The sequence below is a fragment of the Dromiciops gliroides genome, chromosome 3 (genome assembly GCF_019393635.1).
Source record: "Dromiciops gliroides isolate mDroGli1 chromosome 3, mDroGli1.pri, whole genome shotgun sequence".
NCBI lineage: Eukaryota > Metazoa > Chordata > Mammalia > Microbiotheria > Microbiotheriidae > Dromiciops > Dromiciops gliroides.
In genome coordinates this window covers 536,864,501-536,886,106 of record NC_057863.1, presented here as the reverse complement: position 1 = coordinate 536,886,106, position 21,606 = coordinate 536,864,501, and the positions used below count along the sequence as shown (strand labels likewise).

Genomic DNA, 21,606 nt, shown 5'->3' with positions numbered 1-21,606 from the left:
TTAAAATCCTCATGTTTTGGGTGACTTTTCCTTTTCTGTCCCCACTACTGGGCTAAGGGATGGGCTAGTATCTCCCATCTGCTCCTATCTCCTTACCCACTGGTCTGAACTGAAGGCTGTAGGGAGACCTGACTGAGGAGCTCCTGCCCCTTTTCATCTCTGGACTGCCTCTAGAGTCAATGGCAGATGTGTGTGGGGGGAGGGGTCTGTGGAGGTAGAAGGAGAGATGTGATGGAGTGATGTGAAAACCTTGGAAAAGTCAGGGTCAGATCCTGCACAGTAGATGTGAAGGAATGAGAGGCTAGTGTGAATATAGGACAGTAAGCACAAGACCTTTGATAGAAGGAAATGAAGTTGAGGAAGCAAGGTGGTAAGTGTGGAATGAGCAGATGAGGGATTTGATTCCACAAACATTTATTAAGGGCTTGTTACGGGCCAGGCACTCCACTGGTCATTAGGTAAAAAAACCACAAAAATTGAAACAGGTCCTACCCTCAGGGAGTTAACATTCTCCTGAGGGAAACTATCATACAGGTGAATAAATTTCAAATTAATACAAGGTAATCACACAAAAATTTTAGGGGGGTGAGAAAAATGATAGTCATTGAGGGGAAATCAGAACAGGTCCCATGTATGAAGGAAGTCACGCATTCAATTTTGAATGGATTCTATCGGGGAGAGATGAGGACGGAGACCATCCCTGGCATGAGGGATGGACTGCCTTTGCAAAGTTTTGGAGAGTTTAGAGCTAGAAGGGACTTTAGGGTTATCCAGTTCAGCTCCCTGATTTTGCTGGTAGGGAAAAAGTGTGAGGACTTGTACAAGGTCACACAGATAGTAAGTAACAGAATGAGGATTAGAATAGAGGTATTCATACTCCAAATCCAGCTATGCCAGGATGCTTCTTCAAAGGGTTGCATTGGGGTGAATGTGAGTGTGCCAGGGGATCAAGGGAGGCACATGAACAGATCTCAGGCTCTTGGGCAAGTGTGAAAAGTCTCAACAGAAATAAGAGTTTTCTGAGTTAACTCAGGTTTTCCATCTGAGCTGGAAGCAATGGAATTAATCCTTCTACGCACACACACATACTTCTCTGGGGACGTATCCACCACGGTGTACCCCTATTCAAACAGGGATAGCCATGTTCTTACCGTAATTGGCTTAAATGGAAGAACATTGAACCCACCCTAGGGAACAAGGAAAGTGCCTTAGTTAAGGCCCCTTCCTGGGAATGCCTGGGTTCTGCTGCCACCCGGTGGACATAACCAAGAAGGACAATGGTCAGGCTTCGGAAAGGGAGAACTTCCAAGCAAGCATCCCAGAAACCCTGGAACAGACTACATCCTGCCCTATGGATGACTATTCACCAAGAGAATCACCACGTGTGAATTCAAGCCATTTAAAAGTTAATGACACCAACATAAACGCATACAAAATGAAAGGATGAATTAATTTACCCTTGGTGGTGTTACCTGAACATTTCTTAATTTGCTGATAATGAACTCACCTTGGTTGTGTAGACAGCAAAGTCTAGAAAAAAGGTTATAAAACCCAAGACTGGACACCTACAAGTTGCCAGGCTATGTGCTCAATGCCCTTCTGCAGGTACTGCTCCTGAGTTATCCCTAGTAGGAGCTCTGTGAGTCTGTGGGTATGTGCATATGCCAACATGCATTTGTGTATTAACACAAGGCTGGGTGGGTACAAATACTAGAAGACTGGAGTGGCAAGGGAGAAGAGAAGTGGGACCCAGGAGCTTGGGGAAAATTGGATGAGAAGGGAACTTCTTATCCTTTCTGGGCCATAGAACACTATTCCCCTTCCTTTGAAATGAGTGGTAGTGATGGCAAAATATCCTCTGAGTCAGACCCATCTTTTGGTTTCTAGGACTGATTCTTTAGGGTACTTGATGATTAAGAGGTGGGTGTTTGGGGTACAGTGGATAGATAGAACACTGGACCTCAAGTTTGGAAGACCTGAGTTCAAATCCAACCTCAGATACCTCCTAACTCTGTGACTAGGCAAGTCACTTAATCTCAGTTCCCTAATCTTTAAAATGGGAATAATAATAGCATTTAGCTCCCAGGGTTGTTGTGAGGATCAAATGAAATAATATTTGCAAAGCACGCAACAAAATGGTGAGGAGCAAAAAGCTATGCAAAATAATAATAGTTAACATTGATATCGTACTTACTATGTGTCAGGCATTGTACTAAGCACATTACGAATATTACATCATTTGAGCCTCACAACAACCCTGAGAGCTAAGTGCTATTATTATCCCCATAATGCCTGACACATAGTAAGCACTATATCCATGTTAGTTTTTGCTCCTCACCATTTTGTTGTGGGTGGGGGGAAAGGAGGAAGAGTTTGGCACATGAATCATGGGCCCAGAAGTATTCGGGCAAATGTTTAATAACTGACTCTCCAAAAATGAACATACTTTGAAAAGTTTATTCTGAATTATTAATTTTCCCATCATTTTCTTAAATCTAGACAGTGAATAAAATAATCAAAGCCAAGACTCAATTTGTTATCTTTGCTGATTTATTTCCAAGATGTAAATGTTTACACTGAACATTTAACAACCTGCTTGTGAGCCAGTAGGAGCTGGCTTTAGCATACCTCTGAATCTGGAGCTATTTCACCTACCCAGAGGATGTGGAAAGATATTAAAACTCTCACAGAAAGTGCCGGAACACTATCCCACTTCAATGTTTGTGTTTTTCTGCTCCCTCTAGAGTCATTCTTTACATCATAATTTTATAAATCTTAGGGTTTTGTGTAAAGGTGGGTTGGTATTTTGTTACTTCTGTTGTTGCTGTTGCTGTTGCTGTTGCTGTTGCTGCTGCTATTGATGTTGCTGTTGTTACTAAAGGCATGATCTCTCAGTGCCCCAGTTACCCCAGGGAATTGTCTAAGATCATAAACTGCAGATGAGTTGCCAATGTGTATCAGTGGAGGGAATTTCTGAACTGGAAGCTCTCTATACTGATGAAATCACAGATTCATATGAAACCACCATAATCATCTCCATCATTATAATTACTTTGAAGTGTCTGAGGCTTCTCACAAAGCTGCCCCTCTTGGACCTAGTGTGATAGGGATCTCTCCTGAAAGAATTTTAGAGAAAAGAATTCGACAGCATCTCATATTCTTCCCGTAATCCAATCTGTATCACTCCAAGGAAGTCTTTGATATTATATAATGTAGCTCTTATTTATTACTGGTGAAATTCATTTCCAAGGCACATCTACAGCCATAGATTCTCCCCCTCTCAGGGAGGGTAGGGGACTTGAGCATTTTCAGAGGGAATATAGTCTTAGTTTCTCCTTCCAAGTCGGACAATCAAAGCTGAGGAATGTGCTTGAGGGTTTGCAAAGTGCTTTATAAACATAATCTCAGTTGTTCCTCTGCAACAGTTTTGTGAAGTAGGTAATACCCATTTCACAGATTAGGAAACTGGGACTCAAAGAGGTTTAGTAACTTGACTATGGCATCAAGACTGGTAAATGGTAGAGAAAGGATTCAAATTCAGGTCACCTGGCCTCTAAGTTCACTGCCCTCTCTATTCACTACTCTATCCTAACTCAGTAATCACGAAAATCAGTCCTGGCCAATCTCACGGCTGGCTGTGAGATCTTCAATCAGAGTTTGAAGTTAGAAAAAAAATAAAATCCAACTCCTAATCACTCATTGAGCAGCAGGTTATTAAATATGTGTTGCTTAATGTGTTTTAAGACAATTTTCCCCGTGATTGGTCAGGGTATATAGAGAAGGTGTTGGGGGTTGGGAGCTGGGGGAGCAGGTCAGGACAATTTTAGCAGAACATAGCCTGGTTATGCCAGCTCTCATCCCTTCTATACCCCAACCCCCACCCGCTCCCATCCAATCAGAAGAAAATCAAGCCATCTCCACTACCCCCCTCCTCCATGCCCCCCAATACATACTCAGCACTCTCCCCAGCACTCTGGAGGAGAGAAATAAAGTGATTAGCATGGGGCATTGTCCCGGGATAATGGGACCCAGCTGTGGCATGAAAGGAAAAACAAAGCGCCTGGTGCTCTGCTCCCATTATCCCCTTGTTAAATCTCTGTTATTAGATTAGATTCAAAATGTATTGATTCTGTTGTTGGGTGGAAGGAAGAGGGAGAAGAATTCAGCTTGTGAAAGCCGTTCCACACTTCTCCAGGAGCTCTCCATCCCCTGTCTGCCTCCACCCCCAACTCTTAGACTTCCAGATCCTTGGAGAAAGAGAAAAGAAGCAGTCAGGACTTTGAGCTCAACTCCTCTCCACAGGTTTAGGATGCCCCTGGGTAACCTCAAAGTTTCAACTAGCATATTCTGCTTGTGGGGACTCCTGGGTTCTTCTGGTACCCAAATGCTAGGCACAAAGACAGGCTCAAGGGTGCTCCTGAATGATGTCTGGCTTTCCCAGCTCTAGGAAATATGAAGGATTCAGAGATGAGTCAGTAAGGGCCCAAAGGGATTCAGCAATGTTTACTGTCAGAATGACCAACAGGTACCTTTTCTTTTTGGTGACAATGAAAGGTTTGGAAAGTTTACCCAGGTGAAAAGATTAATGAGACCATATGAGAGAAGGCTTGGGAGAAGGGTAAGGTCTTTAAAAGGACATTGGGAAGGAGGTGACTAAAATAATTCAAATGTCAGAGAAAAGACTTTTAGAGATCATCTAATCCATGAATCCCCTCACTTTGTAAATGGGGAAATGGAAACTCAAGGAGGTGAAGTTACTTTCTGACAGATGAGGAAACTGAGACCTACAGAGATTAAGTGGTTTGCCCAAGGTTATACTTAGTAAAGAGCAAAGCTAGGATTCTGGATCCAAATATAATGTTATTTCCACTGCTGACTCTCTTACTGCCTATATATCTTTTCTAGTGCTTTTCCATCTTTCGTAAAGACTTGAGAAAGGGGAGTGACTGAAAGGGCAGCAGGACAGAAGTAGCAGGCCCTAGGGAGGAAAAGCTTGTCTCCTGAAGGTTGGATTCCTTTTTTCTCCTTCCTCAGCCCCCAAACTTGTCAAAGGTTCCCTCAGAAGAAAGACATTACAAATACTGGAAAGTAGGATTAGGTAAGCAGGAGGAATCTCCTTCTCTTTGGACCTCAGTTTCCCTCCTAGGATACTCTACTCAGAAACCAGATCAATGAGCTGATTGGTCATGGCTGGTGGAGCAGGAGATGTTACATGCAGAGGCTCATTCGAAAAGGTGGTTAATTGGCCACCATCGTGCTTGGCTCTGTCGCCCCATTGATTGTGAGTGAGGGTTTAAGGGTGGAGGGGAAGATGGGGAATCAATGAGTTGATTGAGTGTCTTACTAACTCTCTGTCTGGACACCTTGTCGATAGCCACCTACTTACTAGCTAGTGGTGCATTAACAGAATGAGACTGTCCATATGCTCATCCTGTTAGCCAAGAACATAAATGGGTGTGTGTGAAGTCTGCTCAGTTGAATATTGACCAGAGCAAGGCTTATCACTTTGGGGACAACTTTTAGCTCCCCCTGATGCCTGTAACCAGGTTCCCCAGCTCCTAATTCATGAGCCATAGGGGCACACATGGGAAGGACTGTGACACTTGAACTCCTGTCTCAATCTCATCCCAGTGGGAGTCATTACTGTTTCTTTCAGATGCGCATCCCCAAAGCAAAAAAAACTACATTCAAGAATCCTAAGGGGTTTAAGTTAAAAGTCATAACTAGTCCTTCAAAAAAGATAGCTTCAGAGGGTATTTTGGAAATGAAGATTCAGTCCTGGATACTAGGTGGTACAGTGGGTAGAGTGCTGGGCCTGGAGTCAGGAAGACCTGAGTTCAAATCCAGCCTCAGACACTTAGTAGTTGTGTGACCCAGGACAAGTCACTTAACCCTGTTTGCCTCAGTTTCCTCATCTGTAAAATGAACTAGAGAAAGAAATGGCAAGCCACTATCTTTGCTAGAAAACCTCAAAAGGGGACACATAGAGTTGGACACAACTGAAAAATGAATCAATAGGAACAAATTTTCACAACAATGAAAATCATAAGGGGGCAGCTAGGTGGCGCAGTGGAGAGAGCACCGGCCCTGGAGTCAGGAGTACCTAAGTTCAAATCCGACCTCAGACACTTAACACTTACTAGCTGTGTGACCCTGGGCAAGTCACTAAACCCCAATTGCCTCACTTAAAAAAAAAAAAAAAGATTCAGTCCTGTTTTTCCCCTGGGGGTAGACATGTAGTCAATGTTTAGTGAGTATTTAATAATTCTGTGTGTATAGGACATAGGACATGATATAAAGGCAGGAGAGTTAGCCAGACAGCCCTTCTTCCCATTCTTTATTCCATGAGATCTCCTTATCTCCCTGCTACCATTGTTTTGACTTTATAGTCCTGGAAGATTCTGTTGTCCTGGGTTCTCACCTTCTGGCTCTAGGGATGGATTACCAAGTAGAATAGTTGGTTAAAATTAGAAGAGTTGACAACAGAAGGTGCACTGGACTTTGCAGTTTAGAAAATCTAGGGGAAGCTAGGTGGCGCAGTGGATAAAGCACTGGCCCTGGATTCAGGAGGACCTGAGTTCAAATCCGGTCTCAGACCCTTGACACTTACTAGCTGCATGACCCTGGGCAAGTCACTTAACCCCAATTGCCTCACCAGAAAAAAAAAAAGAAAGAAAGAAAAAAGAAAGAAAAAAAGAAAATCTAGGCCCAAGTCTAGGACCTATCATTAATTGTGTGACCTTAGACAAGGCACTTAGATTTTCTTCTTCTCTGTAAAACAGGGGTAATGCTACTTGTATTGTTTACCCCACAGAAGACATTTCAAAGATCTTATAGAACATTGTGTAACTGCAAGTTGTTGTTTTCCTGAATCTAATGTAGCTGGAAATATTATTAAACTCAGGGATGGTGTAAAGAGCTAGCAGAAGACATACACTGATATGGCTTGTGGGAAGGGAAACATTTAAGCACCAATTATGGGCCTGCCACTGTGAGAAGCACTTTACAAATATTATTTCATTTGCTCCTCACAACAACCCTGGGAGGTAAGTGCTGTTTTTATCTGCATTTTACAGTTGAGGAAACTGAGGCAGATAGAAGTTAAGCGATTTGCCCAGAGTTATACAGCTAGTGTCTGAGGCTAGTTTTTGGACCCAGATCTTCTTTATTCTAGGCCCAGTGCTCTATCCACTGTGACACATTTACTCCATGCCACTCCAGTAAGGAGTGTTTCACTCTCTACTCTGCATGCAAGCTCTTAGTGTCTAGAGCAACTCTTCTACTCCACCCACTCTCCCCAACCACCACCACTGTTTCTGTGCCTTAGTGATAAGAAGCCCAGGAGAGGTATGAGGTTAGGACAGAGGTAGAATTTCAAGGTTTCCCACTGAGGCAAACTCAATGGGGGAAACAGAAACAGGTATCAATTCACCAATCTCAGGCTTTGCTGGTTGATTCAGTTTTTCCTCACTTAAGGTATCACATCTTGGAAATAGCCTTAAAAAGTTTGAATGTACATTAGATCTGATGGGTTAGATCAAAGACCAAGTCAATCCAGGCCCAGCCCTGTGGCATTCTCAGGAGCTGGGAGTGGAAAACTTCCTATTTAATTTCTTATACAATCTCTCCGTTTCCCAAACAGCAGCTCTATAGTGCTATCCATGGTGCTGATGCCTGCTCCTTAGCCTAGTTTTGGAAGCTTTTGTGAGAAACAACTGGCCCTGAGCCTTGGTGGTGGCATCTTACAGATTGAAATTGGAGCAGCTGGAAGACCATTCATAGCAGCACATAACTCTAATGGGAATAAAAATTCTTCTTTCTCCCCACCCCAGAACCTTGCCAGGGAACTCTATTTAATACAAGTCATAAAGTAGAACCCAGCACCTCTCCCTCCAGCAGTGAAAGTTCATGGGCATGATACTTTATCAACAACCTTATTCCCTATCACACAAACCTACTATATGGTCAGCTCCCAATTCCCTGAGGCCAACAGAGAGACCTAGATGATTGAATACCACAGATAATCCCCAAACCTCATTTCAGCTAGTGGCTCTAAAGCCACTCAGCTTTTCACCAGAGCAGCTGAAAAGGAGTCAAATGGATAGCTTTGCACTTTATTTCCTTTTATTTCCCCTTTCCCATCTGATGAAGGCATTTATGTTTAGTGAAGTGGCCACAAGGTGAGAAGGAAGAGAGAACAGGCGTCTCGATAATCCATACACTGGATCACATTAGTCCTTAGATAATAGGGAATTGGTGGTGTCTTGGGTTGTAAGCTTCTCAAGGCAGGTACAGGGTCTTATTTGATCTTTGTATTCCCAGTGGTTAGCACAATACCTTGTTCACAGGATAGGAATCATACAACATTAAAGCTGGAAGGGACTGTAGGGACTATCTAATCCAAATTCCTTGTTTTACAGAAGTGGAAATTGAAGCTCAGAGAAGTTCAATGATTTACTCAATGTTTTCTTTTATACTACAGGTCAAATCATGGTTCACATGTATATAGGAATAATGTGTAGTAGTCTCTCAATGTAACATAGAAAGCTTAGGTGTTCCACTTGTTAGCCAATAATAGTATTAGTTATAATGACATTCTAGTATAGTAACCTTGTGCTGAAGGAGGTCATAACCTAGGGACCCCCAAATGTCAGAGCCTGCCCTAATTGATTTCAATATAACAACTACCATGACCCACTTTCCTGTTAGGTGATGAACAAATTTATGTTGTGTTATTGTCTAAGTCATCCAAAGAAATCCCACCCTGAATAACTGGGGAAGCTAGGAATGGGAATTATATATACTGATGTCCTGGAGTCTGGTAAACTCAGGAATAACCCTCCTTTTCCCATCCCCACTTTCCATCCCAAGCCTGTATCAACTCATGCATACTGCCAGATGGACCACAGAGTACCCAGTGTAATGCTATAGGCCAGTACTGCCAGCAAGTAGATTCTGAACAGCAGCACATCCAGCACAGAACCCACCCGTAGCCAGTCCCGGGCAATATCCCGGCACTCATCCTGCTTCTCCAGGAAATGCCGGATAGTTGCCAATTCCTGAAGTAGTCCATGTACTACTACAGAGTTTTCCTGGGGTGGTGGGGAAGGGTTTCCCCTCTCTGCTGTGGTCTTCTCCAAGTCCTGAAGCCCTCCCAACCTGCTGCAGTGGTTTATCGTGGCTGAAAAAGGGATAGAAAATTGGGGTTGGAGGAAGAACAGGGCAAAATGGCCTAAGTAATATACCAACATCTTAAATTTGTAGAGTATTTTGTATTTCCCAAGTGCTTTCACATACATCATCTCACTTGATCCTCACAATAATCCTATTAAGTGGTCTGGCAGACATTAATAAAACTATAAGGAAATATAACCTTTAAAAGATTAGATTTGCCCAAATTCACAAAGTGAATTAGTGATATAACTATAACTAAGACCCAGATTTCCTGATTACTTGCCCAATGCTTAATCAACTTCACCACCTGGGACTGAAGAGTCTATAGGAAGACGGTTTATCAGCAGGGGAACAGGAAGAACAGCAGGACTAACTTACAGTTATATGATGAGGGAGAATTCAAGCTGGCCAAAATCTTGTTTCACTGACATCAATTTTCCACCCAGAAAGGGTTGGACAGAAAACCAAAGCTTCTGTCCCAGTCACGCTAATGACTCACTGTATGATCTTGGACAAGGCATATATCCTCTCTGAGTCTCAGTTTCTTCATCATTTAAGTGGGGACATATCTGCTTCCCTTATCTCTCATTATAACTCATGGGAAGATCTTTGATTTCTTTGGGGTAAGATGGTTCTAGAAATGATAGCTTCTTATCATCATTGCATAAATGATCAGGCTATGCTTTCGTTACCAAAGACAGTCCCTACTCCTGATGCATATTTGTGAAAATTCATTGGCCCAGACAGTAGAAGGGTCTGACAGAGCAGCCATACCCAACTCAATGAGACCTCAGGTCCTTTCGTTCCTATTCCTCTGGGTTGTCCCCTGCACCTCTCTCAATAACCTAGATATATGGGGGTCTCCAACAAAGGACAGAGAACCCAAATATACACCTTCAGCCTGCAGTCTGTCTCCTCATTAACTTGAGAGCATGATGGACAAAGTCCAACTTAGAAACCTTGCTAATGGCTCCTTGGTATGCTGGAACCCTCCCTATCCCATTTTCTGACTCCTGGTAGTACCAGCTTTGACTAGGACAAAAAAGATGTATGTTTTCTCATATAAATCAGAATAAGGCAATGTCCCAGTTCCTTACCTGTGCATGTGTCATTCTCAGTGGGATGGGAGGGGACTGTGGGTTTTTGGAGGGCTGAGGGACTTTTATATGGTTGGTCCTGGAGGCAAAGAAGAACTGCAGCTTGATCAAGCACCAGGTGCCGAAGCCAGGCAGGCACAGGGGGCTGGAGCTCTTGCCTGTGTACCAGCCTTACAATGAAGATGGTCTCAGTCAGGCTGATCACCAGCAGGGCCATGCACACCACAAAATAGACACCTGGGCAACCCCCAGGAGGTTTGGGGTGGGGAAAAGAAGAAATACATGAGGTCGTGGGCAATCATGTCTGGTAGACTGAGCCCTTTCTCTCCCCCCCTTTCCCACCAATAATAGGGAGTGGGTCATACCAATGAGTGGGGTGCCAATAGCTGTGGCTGGAAGGGTATCAGACACGATGATAAGGAAGACAGAGTAACCCAGAAGGAGAGTGATCTTGAAGGAGACCCTTTCACCACTGTCTGGGGGCAGGTAGAAGCCTACGATGTCCATGACCATGAGGAAAGTGCTTGGCAACAGCAGGTTGACAGTGTAGAAAAGGGGCCGCCGACGGATGACCACCTGGGAGTAGGGAAGGGTGTTTGGGGGAAGCCAGGAATGGACAAAGTCCTGGGTTCCCATTAGTCTAATCTTGCATGCTGATAAACACAACTATCCTTTGTCCCCCAAGACTCCTAATATGGATTTCACAGAAAGAAAATGGGCAGTTTGCATAGTCTGTGGGCATAGACCAGTTGCTATTTGAAAGTCTTCATTAGAATTTTGGGATGGATATGGGAGAAAAACAGAGAGTCAATCAGAAAGGATTGTTAAATCCTTTTTGGAAGCCCACCCAGTAAAAATGAGTTGGTCAAACCATTCTCTAAATCTGCCTTCTCATCCACTGGGACATTCCTACTCACTTCTTTGGATTTTTTTGAGGCTCTCTAGAGAGCTTTATTGAGCTCTTGGGGAGTGACCATACCTGAAACTTGAACTAATATTTGCCCCTTTGGTGTCTCCCTAAAAAAAAAAAAAAAACAACAAACCTTTGGTGTCTCCCTGAAGCATTGAAATTGTGAAGAGGAGCCTCTTCCTTCTGGGAGTCCCTTGGGGTGTGTTGTGCCAGGGTTTTGTCCCACCCCCCAACCTTTGCCCTACTCACATAGAATTTCATCTCTGCATAGCTGTCACTGCTTTCGACACTAAACTCCTGAAACTGGGGCAGCACATATAGAAGCTCCCACTCTCCCTGATTCATGAAGACGGTCTTATCAACCTTCACCTTTTCTGGTAACCGCCACAGGGAAATGTTGATGTCCTGGACTACAGAGCAGGAATAGGAAAAGGAAGGAGAGAGGGGGTTGACTGGACAAAGGGGAATGATGGTGAGGAGGTCTTTATTCCACCTCCCAATTTCTCTTAAGACATAATCCATGATGCTTTTCATCATAACAAATCACATGCAATAGTCCAGTGTGACGATTGGAATGACACCACCTGCTGGAGACCTACTGTAGAAGAGTTCCACCCATGAAGTGAAGGTCTTTGAGGGCAAGACCAGGAGTCTTTTCTTGGGCGTGAGGAAGTGACGCGGGCTAGTGGGAGGAGGAAAGAAGAGACTGGCGCTCGGTCTCACTCTCTTTCCTCTGGACTCTGGCGGAGAAGGGAGCTAGAAATGTGCTCTCCCTTTAATAGATAGGAATCTAGGCCTTTCTCTCTCTCTTTACCAAATTCTTATTCTCCTTAATAAATGTTTAAAAGTCTAACTCTTGCTAAAGCTTATAATTGATTGGCGACCACTCATTAGATATTTTAGACAGATTAGCTAGAATTTTAGCCCTTAACACCAGTTACAATCTGGAATTGGGGTGCTTATGTTTAAGCTCTAACTATCAATACATACATTTATAAAGTGCCTACTATGTGCCACTGTGTTTTCTTTATATATATAAACATATGATACAAATACGTAAACATAAACATATACACATATATATGTGTGTGTATCTATTTCTATATCCATATCCATATCCATATCTGTAGCTTATTTGTATATATCTATATCTATATCTATCTATCATCTATCTATCTATCATCTATCGATCTATTTATCGATCTATCTACTGAATGAGTCTCATGACCTTGGGCCCTTACTTGGGAAGAATAACTCCAACAAGAATAAGAGAAGGAAAACTACACTTCAGCTAAACACAACCTCCAGTGCCTGAGACTCTCCCTCCTTGTCTCTGCCTCCTGGGTTCCCCGACTTCCTTTACATCTCTGCTAAAGTCCCATGTTTTGGAAGAGGCTATTGATCTATTGATCGATCGATTGAATATCTCCAATTTATCTTGTCTATGTCTTGTTTGATCAGTTGTTCCCACGTTGCCTCCCCCATTAGACTGTGAGTGCCTTAAAGGAAGGGACTGTCTTTTACCTTTCTTCATATGCCCAAAACTTAGCTCAGTGCCTGGCACATAGGAGGAGCTTAATAAATGTGAGCTGGGCATTGACTTTGGGCAAAACGTGCTGCAAAGGCTTAATCCAATGGACAAGCTAACCCTATAGTCAGGAATCAGGTACCAATCCATGAGAGTTTATTTTAGTGATCTTCCCCAGCCTACCTCCTCTTGTCAGTACTTTACAGAAAGGAAAAGAACAAAGTCAACATTCTTCACTGCTAGAAAGATACCTAGAATTAGGGTCTCAAGCATGTGGGAAAGCTACCTTTCTGCAAGGCAAGATTAGAAATTTGAAAGACGTTCAGTCTATTATGAATTGGGGTGGGGGCTGGTATTATTCAGGGTATTTTGAAGAGGGCAAACAGATCCTTGTGTCTCCTCTCTGTGATTTCTGTCTGACCAGGCCAGCTTGGCCCTTACATCTCCCCAGTCTTACCCCTCCATACTCACTTGTGTGAAGCCAACTGGTGAAAGTCAGTGAGCAGTTTTGCACATCAAAGGGAAAGTTGTAGATGTCCAAGCTGCATGCAGTCACCACCTGAATGGGTTTGTAGTTCTGGACCTCGCCCTCGTGCCGAACGTACACATATGGGATGCTTGGAGATTTTCCTACATCCACACTGCCCAGGAGAAAAGAGTTAGTGTTTGAAGGGGACAGATTATTCCAGAGACAACTTGGAATACCTATTCTGATGACTTTCAGAGAGCGTGGGGAGGAAAGGGATCTAGAAGTGGTGGGGCAGCCAGAGAAACCTTGGCTGGCCTGTTCCCCTACCTCTTGCCTGCCCTCTTGGTGTCCCTTCTGTTGTTTCCAAGACAATTAAAGATATTGTCCTGAAATGTTCTATCCTTACTTGTTACAGGCCAACCCAGGCAGGCAGAATGCCTCCTTGCCCAAAGTGCCCTTCCAATGCTTGGAGTACTTTACAGGAGAGACTGACCTTTAAGGTGAGTCCTCAGCTCTTCATTCCCAGTGGCTTCTGCCTCAGCTCCACAGTGATTCAGAGCCTAGCATCTACTGTCACCAGCTTCATAGCCAGAGGGCAGTGTATGTAAGTGGCTATGTCCAGAACATCTGAGTCTAATCCTAACATCAATTCTGCCCAAGCTCCCTAGGGTTTCCATTTCCCCCTCCTGTGAAATGGGAAAAACTAACCTTAGAAGAGAGTTAGAGAAATCAGTGATAAACAAATTAAAAAGAACTGAGAAGGTCCCACCCCTACCACCAGGAAAGGATCAGTATTGTTCTAGATTGTCCATTTTTCCCCTTGGGAATGAAAAGGAAGGATGAGAAGCTTGGGCTTCTTAATGCTCTCCAACTAGCTCTAGACTACTGGCTGTCCAGAGAGAAAAGCTGGAAAAAATACTCAGGGGCATTGTAACCTCATCCACTGAGGAATAGGGAGAGGAGCAGGATGATGTGGAATGATTGCCTTCCTTTCTTTCTCTCCTGGAGAAGAGTCTTCCAATTCAAAACAAAACAAAAATAAAACATAACGCTGTTCTGTGTTTTTCATCTCCCTAAGAGCTGTTTTATTTTTCTAGAAGTCCAGGCAGCCACTCCCAAGACAGCCTGGATTAAGATGACCATGTTGAAAACTCAGTATGGGGTTGTTCAGATTGCTGGCTGGGTTTGCCTTACGTAAAGAAAGTACTGGAGTGATTTGAAAGGCATAAGAATGGACTAACACCTCGTACAATATTTCTACCCCACCAAGGTACCTGAAATTCAACTTTTACAAAATCACCCCTTTGAGTTAAAACTCTCCCCAACTTCCATCCTCTTAAAATACTAATACTTTTAGAAAAGAAAACATTCACTGTTACATCTAAAGGAAAAATAGTTTCCTTTTCTCTCTTCCAAGAAGATCCCTAGGCCTAAATTTTGTATAGAGTGTCTGGAGTGGGTGGGTTGGGGTGGGAAGAATGAGTTGAAAGATGGGATAATTGCTACAAAAAGGGTAGGTGTGGCTATGGAAGACCAATATTAATTACATAACAAACTGGCCAAGGGCTGGGATGGAATGACAAATTGCCTCAGGCCATAGAGCCAAAGTCAGTAGAAAATAGTGTCTTGTTCTGTACCCAGTCACCATATATAAGCTCTCAGGGCCAAGACTTACAATTCATTGATAAGGATGTCTGGGACCCAGATGTAGTCGATGGGGATGGACAGCTTGGTGATGTTGTCAAAATCTTCAGGATTCCATTTGAGAAACTCATCAATCCAGTACTGAGGGAAGTGGGGAGAAAGTTGGTGAGAGACAATCACTGATAGCCCTTGCTATCACAATAAGGATCTGCTTAGTGCTCTGTTAGGGGACACTACTGCCTTTCCTCATGCTTTCCCATTGACCTGGAAGAATGATTAGCAACAAGGGGGTGAAGTTTGTCTCCTTGGAAATATCTACATAAGGGTGGCAGAAGAAATACTGGTTTTCATGCAAATTATTAAAAAATATATGAATCACTGTCAACTGTTCCCTACCCCACCTTCAACTTCACCCATGACACAGTCTTAACTGGCAGAATTCTAATCTTTCTAGTAAATAACTCAGTCTGTTGTCTGGGATAGATAAATATCCCTAGGGACACAAATGGGAGTCATTGGTCCCTGTAGCCATGGCTCTGGTGTCCCAGAGGGAGAGAAGCTTGAGACTAAAAGCTCTGGAGTCATCCTCTCCTTGGGGACATTTCTTCTGTGCCAGACCACAGTCTTCCTTACAGTCTGTTTCCTTTCTATATCTATACTACCTTCTGACACCCTGAAGACTCCTGGAGGGGAAAATGACTAAGGCAATTAAGATAGCCGTGTGTGTGTGTGTGTGTGTGTGTGTGTGTGTGTGTGTGTGTGTGTGAACTGGGGACAGAGTATCTGGGGACAGGAGAAAGGAGAAAGAAGGAGTTGAAAGATGTCACCTCTAACACCCTGAAAGAGATATTCAACAAGCTTTCTCAGGGATCAGAACCAGAATTGGTAGTATCAGAGTGGACCAGTCAAGTTAGATGGTCTCTGATGTCTTTTCTAACTGAGATCTTATGAATCACTGTATTTAGACCTGGAATGAAACTTGGAGATCATGTGGTTCAATCTTCAGATTTTTCAGATGAAAAATAAGTCAGGCTTAGAGAAGTTTTCACACTCCCTAGGACATACAGCTATTAAGGAGCACATCTTCAGATTCCCATGGCCAGTGCCCTTTTCAATGAATCATGTTGCCTCTTTGCACGACTCCCAGGAGTGGCTCAGGAGTATGCCATGAATCTTCTCCATCATTTTGGTCCTCCTTTTGTCCTTAGTTTAAGATAATCACACCTTTGGCTAGAAGGTGTGATTGCCCAATACCCATGAAGAAACAGATAAATGCCAACTAAGCCCACCAATCTAGGATCAGATCCAGGGATATTCATACACTCAATTTAGTCAATTTATGTGTGGGAGTGATTGAACTGGAAGATAGCCAGAGATTCTATGACTGTGGATGAAATGATCTTGCTCCAATAAACATCTGGCTTAAAGCACCCCTCTACCTGTATTCCCATCTTCCTAAACATGTAGGACTCTTGAGGAAGGTGAAGGGAAGAAACATCACAGGGAAAGAGTCCCCATCCTCAGGCAGGGAGGGAGGGTGAATGAAGGGCTGGTCTGCTCACCTGCCTGTACCAGATGTAAGTAGTCAGCACTTGGTTCTTTTCATCCTGTGAGATAAAGGGGAAATAAAAGACAGGCAGAGATGAACAAAGAGTGCTCCCTATGCCAGCTAGGACTGAGGTGCCACTAGGCTACAGATGTTTTCTCCATGTGCGAAGCCCAGAGAAAAAGCTATGTTCAACCAGAAAGACCCAAGGTTAGTGCCCAATTGCTAGGAGAGGTGAAAGGTTAAGGGTCCCAGGGGAGTGGACATCTTGCCCCTTATCAATTACATTCTGTCTGGCCACAGCTTGGAAGGGGTCTGCCCTTCACTAGGGTAACTGAAGATTTCACTAGAGTAACTTATGATTTCTCTGTGCCTGTTGGGGAGTAAGGAAGGGCCTATGGAAGCTGTTCTGCCTTTCTCCTCTGCCCGCACACCCTCCCTATACACATGCACATGTACATACATATGTGCACACACATATACACATACACCACTGCATCAGTGCCCATTACTATAGCTCTTATGTCTGCCATTGTACAACACTGTACCCCAATCCCATATTACTGTAGCCTTTGCTGTGTAGCACTATAACCCCTTTATTTCCATTGACTCTCTACTGTCCAGCACTAGCCCTTTCTCTGCCCTGACCGTGAACATTTGAATACTATGCAGCTGTCTGGTATGAAGAGATTCCATTTTGTTTTCCTCCCCCACCCCACTCTCCCAGCCCCAGTGCTTCTGACAGGTCTCCCTGGTCCTCTTCTCATCCCAGAAGGGTAAGCCCCTGAGCTCAGGACTGTGCTTAAGGGACTGAGTAGAGTCAGATAATTACCACACTGAGGATGGCATAGATCATGACGTCAATAGAAACGGTGGTTGGTTTCCTCCAGTCGAGAACAGGCCGGACGCTCTTCTTGTAGTGGGTCAGGAGGTGGTCAGATAGCTGCAGCAGAGCTGGCTTGGTGTTATTGGGTGCTTTGGTACCTTGCTTCCTCCTGGCTAGATAGATGATCAGGGCACAGTAACTAGCTAGACTTCTTCCCTCTCCCCCTATTCAGGGTTGCTTCAACATGACACAAACCCACTACTAGCCCTACTTACTGCAACTTTAAGAGTTTCTGACTCCAGAACTCTAATCCTACTCCCATAAAATCCCATTCACTAGAATTATTCCTTTGAATTAAAATATCCTCTCTCCAGAAGGCTCTGGCTAAAATGCAAATATATTGCATGGGAAGGATAAATCATTAATCCATTTTCAGAGCAATAAGGGAATGATAATACAAGTCAGATAAGTTTTGAAAGGGGAATGAATCAGGAGAAAGAAGTTTTACATCACAGAGCCTTGATCAGAATGGTTGAGTTGGAAATAGCTCTATATAGGTGACCTTGGAGACTCAAGGGACAACATGAAGACATTAGTATCTTTCTTTTTTTTTTTTTTGTGAGGCAATTGGGGTTAAGTGACTTGCCCAGGGTCACACAGCTTTTAAGTGTTAAGTGTCTGAGGCCAGATTTGAACTCAGGTTCTCCTGACTCCAGGGCCGGTGCTCTATCCACTGCGCCACCTAGCTGCCCAGCATTAGTATCTTTCAGTGGAGGTAGTAAGTTCTGACAGGGAAGGCTGGAGTGGTAGAGATCCCAGAGACAGTCTGTCTCACACTGTGGCCTACGTGGAAGGTAAATTTCAGTGTCTGGGGAAGCTCTGTTGCAGACTCCCCAAACCCTGGCCAAATCAATGGCGCAATCAAGGTAGGAAGGACTTCTATAAAGACTGTTCTCTTCTTGGATTGTAAATTCCTTGAGAGTGGGGACTATCTTTTGCGTTTCTTTGTATCCCACATGCTTAGCACAGTGCCTGACATATAGGAAGCACTTAATAAATTGCTCACTGACTGACTAAAACAATAAAAGAGAGAAGGTTTGCCAGGAAGTTGCCTAAAGAAAAACTTGGCATTGCACCCTCCTTACTGCTTGTCCCCACTCATAGTCCCAATCTCATGTCCACCTTCCCCAGGCACCACTAACAGAGTATGTCACTGCAGGCTCAGTTTGTCTTGGTTTTCAAGCTCCCCAGGACGGAGAACATAGAGGCCTAAAGAGCCATAAAAATGGATTGTAAATCCAAATTCTTATGTCAGTCTGAGTTGTCCAGAATTCTCTATGCTACCAAATTTTCTCTCTATGCCTCAATTTCTCCTCTGGGCAATAGGGAGAAGCTTTGCTGTGGGACTCTAATAAGGGTGAATTAAAGGCTTTATGGAGTGTTTTGATATCCTGGATTCCCCCCTCTAACAACTACCACTAGTGTCAAGGCTGTGGGGGAGTGTTATAGAGAAGGTAGCTCCTTCTAAACCTCCAACAGGTTCTCTTATGTGGGGTACAAAACCCCCAACATTAAATCCAATACTTTACAATAGTGGATTATGGTTTAACTGCCATATGAAATAATTCTCCAAGTCATTAGTAATATGAGGAAATGCAAATTCAAGTCTCACCTCCTGGGAAGTTTTCCCTGACTCCTCCCCACCCTTACCTACAGCCAATCAAGCCTACAGCAGTCCACCTCTGCTTTTTCATTTGGAACATAAATAGGTGAAACATCTAACAAATCAAAACAACTCTCAGGCTTTTACCTCACACCCAGCAAATTGGCAAAGATGACAAAGGACGGGACTAGTCAGTGTTGAATGTATCGTACAGGCAGGTACACTAATGTACAATTCCTGCAGATGTGAATTTGTGCAATCATTCTGGAAATTAATTTGGAAGGATGTTATAAAAATGACTAATATGCTAATACCTTTTGCTCCCACTGATAGGCAAGTGGGAAGTCAATGATTTAAAAAACAGAGGTCCCTGATGTATTTATATCAGCACTTTTTGTCATAGCAAATAATTTGAAATAAAGTAGATGGTCATTGATTGAGGAATAGCTAAATAACTTATGATAATGTAATGAATATAATGTAATATTATTGCACTGTAGGAAATGAATACAGAAAAGTATGGGATGACATATGAACTGTTGCAAAGTAAACAGAATCAGGAAGACAATATATGCAATGACTATAACAGTGTAAATAGAAATAACAAGACAATTGAAACTGAATGATGGGAAATTGTAATGACCAACTGTGGCTCAAATGAAGAGATGAGAAGGCACCTCCTTCTTCTTTGGAGAGGTGGAGGACCATGGGTATGGAACACTATATGTAATGTCAGGTTTGGCTGATGTGTTGGTTAGTTTTTCTGAAATTATCTTTCCTTTTTCCTTCTTTTCTTTTCTTTTTTAAAAAATTTCTTGTTATAAGGAATGGCTCTCCAGGAGGGAAAGGTTATTGGGAACTATAGCTGACATAAAAACATAGGGTATCAATAACAATTCTTTTTTTTTCAATAACAATTCTTAAGAATTTTAAAAGAAATAATACACTAAGGTCCAGTGAGGCACAGGGGCACACTCCTGTCATATGTTTTACTAAACTGAACTTTCCCTCCCTCTTACTCTGATTAGCCAATTTTCTCCAATAGACTTTGCTTTACAAAGTAACTTGTGAAGCCTGGTGCAAGTAGGGAGAGGGAAAATGGGACCCTCCAGGGTCATTCTTTGCTTCCATCTCCTTAGATAAAAAAACTAGGCAGAGTCTCTAGGCAATTATACCAGAAAGAGAGAACTGCTTTCTCATCAAATAATAATAAAGTGATAACTCATTTACATAATGCTTTTCACTTTACAAGGCAAAACAAATAGTCAGATTAATAATCACAATCATCACTTACCACATGTTTCTCATTCCCACCCCCACCCCAGTATTTCTGCAAATGACTAACAGAGGGGAAGAAAGTAATATTCATAGCCCTTTGATATCTGTCAGGTACTCAGCTGGCCACAATTAGTGAAATCCTAGAACTGAGTGGGAAGGATGGGGTAGGATGGGGCATATGGAGGGTGAACTGTAGTTTATTTATTTTTTTTTGATTGATACTAAACTCTGACATTTAAATTCACATTTAACTTTGTAAACAATACATTAAGATAAAAGGAACCCAGGGGCAGCTATGTGGTGCAGTGGATAAAGCACCGGCCCTGGATTCAGGAGTACCTGAGTTCAAATTCGGCCTCAGACACTTGACACTTACTAGCTGTGTGACCCTGGGCAAGTCACTTAACCCCCACTGCCTTGCAAGAAGAAGAAGAAGAAGAAGAAGAAGAAGAAGAAGAAGAAGAAGAAGAAGAAGAAGAAGAAGAAGAAGAAGAAGAAGAAGAAGAAGAAGAAGAAGAAGAAGAAGAAGAAGAAGAAGAAGAAGAAGAAGAAGAAGAAGAAAGGAAACCAAGTTAATAGCACAAAAGAGTCAGGGGCTTTAATATCCCTTTCTTAGCTTTGGATAATTCTAACCAAACTAACTTATTAGTGTTGTTTAGTCATTCTTTTCAGTAGTGTCTGACTCTTCATGACCCCTTTGGAGTAGGTGAGCTGTAGTCTAAAATGGAATAGAAAAGGACGTTGGTCTGATTCAAACACCCCCTCCCCAGTTTCAACTTTCCAAAGTTTCTAACTTTGGGCATGAAAAGCTCAAAGTTACACTTCTTCACCCGGAGAGATTTGTGTTGTGTCTTAGCCTGTATGGCTCCCTCCAGATGTAAAGGTCACTCCCCGGTCCAACCTGCCCCCTTTTCCTTCCCTGAACACAGGTATCCACCTCCCACCCTTCTCCACTGTCTCTGTATTCTCCCACCTCCACCACCCCCCCTTCCCTTCCCAACCCTGCAAAGCACTAGCCTTTTAGCCTAGAGGATTTATCCAAGTCCCTGCTCCCCCGCTCCAGCCCCATGGCCAAGAGGGCAGCGGAGCGAGTACGGGGAGCACCTCGCAGTGTGTTTCCCTCCAAGCCGACGCCGCGCCAGCCCACAGAACTTTCCCACGAGTCCCCTTACCTTCACTGGGCCCCAGGAACATCAGGAGCAGCAGGGCGAGGAGCACCTGCCGGAGGGACTTTGGCATGGCTGCGGTTCTGCTGGGGCGTCTTTTCTCTTTGTGTCCCTTCAGGGCAAGCCCTCCCCACCCCCAACCCGCCCCCAAGTCGTGTCCCAAAGCCCGCCCCCTGGCTGTCTGCGTGGGGTGCTCTCTTCCCACCCGCTACCCACCAGACCCCACCGTCCTGTATCCTCCTCCTCTCCTCTGTCCTCAGAAACTCTAGAGAAGGCTAGCTAGTTGCAGCCGCCCTGCGCTCCCC

At 43.6% G+C, this 21,606-nt stretch overlaps 1 protein-coding gene across 1 annotated transcript; it reads right to left on the bottom strand.

The window, feature by feature from the left end:
• Window positions 1-8,882: 8,882 nt before the first annotated feature.
• On the bottom strand, window positions 8,883-21,396 carry HTR3A (5-hydroxytryptamine receptor 3A). The gene is made up of 9 exons (XM_043996893.1): window positions 21,308-21,396; window positions 17,201-17,367; window positions 16,385-16,429; window positions 14,854-14,963; window positions 13,181-13,350; window positions 11,431-11,591; window positions 10,637-10,847; window positions 10,272-10,508; window positions 8,883-9,181 (listed from the first exon to the last, which is right to left on the bottom strand). Exons 1-9 carry the CDS (start codon window positions 21,372-21,374, stop codon window positions 8,883-8,885), a joined length of 1,467 nt encoding a protein of 488 aa, XP_043852828.1. The 5' UTR covers window positions 21,375-21,396.
• Between the last annotated feature and the right edge of the window lie 210 nt (window positions 21,397-21,606).

Excerpts from the sequence above, each read along its gene's own strand:
- HTR3A (XM_043996893.1), bottom strand. The coding sequence starts at position 21,374 with ATGCCAAAGTCCCTCCGGCAGGTGCTCCTCGCCCTGCTGCTCCTGATG. Across the intron at positions 11,592-13,180 it reads CACCAGTTGGCTTCACACAA|TCCAGGACATCAACATTTCC; the intron begins GTGAGTATGGAG and ends CCTGCTCTGTAG. Across the intron at positions 10,509-10,636 it reads TATTGGCACCCCACTCATTG|GTGTCTATTTTGTGGTGTGC; the intron begins GTATGACCCACT and ends GGGGTTGCCCAG.